Here is a 4,276-nt window from a genome sequence, read left to right as displayed (position 1 = left end):
TCTTTCCACACAGAAACATTGTGGGGATGTGCACAGTGACACCTGTATGATGCCTGATGGGTTTTTAAAGCTTTTGTCATTCAGCCTGGGCACCCAGGCATCAGTCTTTGTTTGCAAATAAAGGGCGTTCTGAGTACCATCTTATAAGCGAACATGGGGAAGCAACCTGTACTCCAATGGGTGGCTCTCTGAAGTTCCATCTTGATCAAGAAGAATGTGGATATAGGCTTTGTATATCATGCACAGAGCAAGGCTCGCTGAGAACAGAACACAAGAAGCTGTCACTGAGCGTTGCCCAGTTTGGCCACCAGATCTGGCTTCAACTTCATTCCAATATCTTGGACTCCAAAAAGCCTTGGGAACCAAATGCCTGTGAAGTCCAGAACTAACTGTTCCCTGAAGTGCTTTCCCCTTTGTTGGTCATGGTTCTTTTCAGAGGCAAACTTGAGAGATCTTAAGCCTCTTTCTTCCCTATACCCAGCAGCTCCTGTGGACCATTTACCAAACCCATCAGCCATCTACTGAGCACTGGTCATGTGCCAGCACTGGCCATGATTCCAGGGAGATGACCAGACAAGGAACTGTCAGCCTGTAGGCTGTGCCAAGCTTGCAGACTCCCAGAAAGTGTCTAGGTAGAGCCTGTTTTGAAAGAGATGCCCTTCAATGCTCAGATAGGGAATAAAGAAAGTCTACCTTTGAGGGTGGCTCCAGCTGTTGAAAAGAGAACATGATGGTGTCACATTTTAACCAGGCTTCGAAGGGTGAATAGGAGCTTGCTGAGAGTGGGCAGTAGCCAGATTGGCACTCCAGGCAGAGGGACCAGCATGGGCAAAGGTGTGGAAAGACGGGAACAGTGAGCTCTGTCTCCTTAGAGCTTTTTCTAACTTGACAGAGGATACAGTAAGTGATGTTCTTCACCTCCCAACTTCTCTTTCGAAAATAGCATCAGTGATTTTTTGAATATAGAAAATAAGCAATAGGCATCTAAGTACTGTCACTCATACTAGATCTGTCTGTTTTCTTTATGCTTTGCTCAACAATGATTTAAAGAAAGACCAGAGAGAGAGCCAAAACTGGATTTACAGAAGCCCTCTGTTCCTGCCATACCGCCAAAAAAGCCTCGACCACCTAAGACCAATTCTCTCAACAGACCAGGCGCACTGCCCCCAAGGAGGCCAGAGCGACCAGTGGGTCCGCTGACACACACCAGGTACTGCTTTGCTCTTGCTGCTGGGAATGGGGCGGGGCAGCCATGGGACACAGGAGAGGGCCCTGAGTGCCACTGACTTTAGCAGAGGGATCCAGCTCCCCCTGTTACTTTACACTCACCAGCAACATTGTCTGAAGGTGCCAGCTACTTCTTCTATCCTTGCTCCTGTTGGCAGAAGCGAGTGCAAGGTTGAGGGTGCAATGTGGGCTCAGGCTTGGCAGATGAAAATCAGGCACCTAGCATCTGCTCGCTCAGAGGGATTTTACCTGGGCTTCACGAGAGCAAGGCCAGCTGCCCTTCAGACTGGAATTGCAGGTGGCTCGCCTGAATGTGCTGCTGGTCTCACGTGTGCACATCTCACTTGGCGGCTATGTCCCCTGACCCTCTGGCTGCTTGGTGGGGCCTCTTTCTACACCCTGAGCTCACTGTGCTCTCACCACCTAGCCTGTTGTGCAGAGGGCTTAGCCTACAGGTACTTTCTTAGTGTACATATCTGAACTGTAGCATGTCAAAGCTAGGGACATGCTTTGTGCAGGCATGTGTTCTGAAAGGTGCTCGGCAAAACCAAAATTTGTTCACTGGTTGACTGGATGTATGTGTTAGTAGTATGAAATCAGAGTTGGACATTGCGTGGTCCGGACCTGATGCCTCCCACAGAGCAAGGAACTGTTGAATTCTCCTCACAAGTTCATTGCCACACCCTTCTGTCGTGATAAAGAGAGAGAGGGGGATGTTGGTGTGATACACCAGAGCAAGTCAGGGACTTGCTTTTTTCTTTATGTGTGCTCATCAGCACACAGTCACACACTTGAGTTCTGTTCTTATAGCTAACTTTGCGCAGTGAGGCTTCCGAGCTCTAGGATTAGAGCCACACAGGCCTCAGGGCTTGATCTCAGTCTGCCTTATGGGAGGAGGGCCAGCAAGTCGCTGTTCCTCTCACCTCACTTTTTCCATCTGTAAATTGAGTATGATAATGGAATGAACAGAAATGGTTCTCAATTATGTACCCCATGCCTGTAAATCAATGTTATTTTCATTGTCATTTATATTGTTGCCTATCAAGCTGGGTACACTGCAGCAAGACAAAGAAAGCTCATTTATGCTTTAAAAATATTTTTCGATTGCAGTAAAATACACTTAACATAGAATTTACCATATTTAAAGATTGTATATATTTGGTCACTTATGCATCACTATAGCTTATACAGTGAATTTACCCAACATGAATGCACTTCACAGCAGTAAAATTGAAGATACTATGCATGTTATCATCAACAATCATCCATTTCTATGTCCCATAAATGCCTTGCCTCTCTTGCCTCTCTATTTTTTCTTTGATTCTTCCTTCACACTTTCTCCCTTCTCCCACTCCCTTCCCACATTGTCTCCAGTGTCCATAACCATTTTCCAGAATTCTATATACTCTAATCTTTCAGTTTCTGCTATAGAGTGTGGACAGTCGGTATATATTAAGTGGAGACATACAGCACCTCTCTTTCATAGCCTGACTTGCTTCACTCAGCAGTAAATCTTCCATGTTCATCCATTTTCTATCAAATGTCAGAGTCTTGTTGTTTTTTATGGCTGAGTAGTATTCCATAGAGTATATGTGCAACACTTTTTCCATCCATTCATCTATTCATGGACATTTGGGTTGGTTCCATGTCTTAACAATTGTGAATAATGCCACAATAAACATAGATGTACAAGCACTTTTCTGACTGAGCATTCTTCTATTCTTTGGATAGATATCCAGGAGTAGAATAGCTGGATCTTACAGTAGTACTATTTGTAGATCTTTGAGGAACCTCTGTATTGTTCTCCACAGTGGCTGGACTGATTTACATTCCCACCAACAGTGTAGGAGAGTTCCCTTTTCACCACAGGCTCTCCAGCACTCCTCATTTTTTGTTTTTGAATCTTTGCCATTCTTACAGGTTAGGTGGTATCTTATTGTAGTTTTGATTTTCATCTCCCTTATGCTGAGAGATGTTGAGCATTTTTTCATATACTGTTTGGTCATTCATATGTCTTCCTTAGAAAGTTGTCTGTTCAACTTATTTTCCCATCTTTAAATTGGATTGCGCTTTTTTTTTTTTGGGGGGGGGGGGGGGCCTTTGGTGTTTCCTTCGAATTGGGAAGCCTCTTGAGTTCCCTGTGTAAAGTTCAGTGACTTTAAGTGTAGTCATGTTGTTGTGCACCTGTTTCTAGGACTCTTCATGTGGCAAAACTGAAAATCTGTACCCATTAAACAAGTCCCTGTTGCTCTATCTCTCCAGCCCTCAGCAACCACCATTCTACTTTCTGTCTGTGTGAATTTGACTACTCTAGGTATTTTATATTAGTGGGATCATACAGTACTTGTCCTTTTTCAACTAGCTTATTTCACGTGGCAAGATCATAGTATGCATAATATGGCTCATTTGCTTTTACAAATAATGACAGAATAAAAACACACCCATCCCAGATACAGAAGCAGATCACCCTGTGGTGTGATTGAAAGATGTCCGAATCTGCTGGCAGTAGTGGACACACATACATCTATGTGTGGGAGGCCAGCTGTCCACTGGGCACAGAGCTGTGGTCATCTCAGGCCTGTGCAAGCCCATTTGGGTAGCAGTGGGTTCAGCTGTAACATTGTGAAGGTATCTACCAATGTCCAGTCCCACGACTGTCTGTGTGACAGCCTCTGGGGGAAATGAGTGAGATCCTGGCCCCTACTGAGGTTGCTTAGGCCCCTATATGTGGCACCCTCTTCTGGCTGATAGTAGATTTGCACATGCTCGTGATAGGGCCACTTGACAGTCATGATGACCTTAGCAAAGGCCACTTTGGTGGTATGGTCAGTCCTAAAGCTACCACATCAGAAGAAAGAGGGGAGGTAAACCTGAGTGCTTGGAAAATAGGAGCTATACATGCAGGGAGAAGGTGTGAAACAGCAAAGGTTACACATCACTTTTTGGTAGGTGAAAGGAGAGCCAAAACCAAGTTGCCAAATCCTATTAGTCTTCCACAGGCTGCAGACATTTCAATTAACTTCATAACAATTTCTAAAATATTCCTGCT

The 4,276-nt window shown here is 44.8% G+C and overlaps 1 protein-coding gene across 4 annotated transcripts in view; it reads left to right on the top strand.

Annotated features, from left to right (window-relative positions):
* Positions 1-4,276, top strand: part of SH3KBP1 (SH3 domain containing kinase binding protein 1) — a gene marked incomplete at its 5' end in the record, with an annotated part of 236,129 nt that overhangs the window by 168,894 nt on the left and 62,959 nt on the right. For all 4 annotated transcript variants that reach the window (XM_027775482.1, XM_014591386.1, XM_006157986.2 and 1 more), the window contains 1 exon segment: positions 1,051-1,210. In XM_027775482.1, coding sequence (XP_027631283.1) covers positions 1,051-1,210 — 160 coding nt within the window.

Source organism: Tupaia chinensis, unplaced genomic scaffold, assembly GCF_000334495.1.
Source record: "Tupaia chinensis unplaced genomic scaffold, TupChi_1.0 Scaffold000567_2, whole genome shotgun sequence".
NCBI classification, from domain to species: domain Eukaryota; kingdom Metazoa; phylum Chordata; class Mammalia; order Scandentia; family Tupaiidae; genus Tupaia; species Tupaia belangeri.
This window is presented reverse-complemented; position numbering and strand designations above follow the sequence as displayed.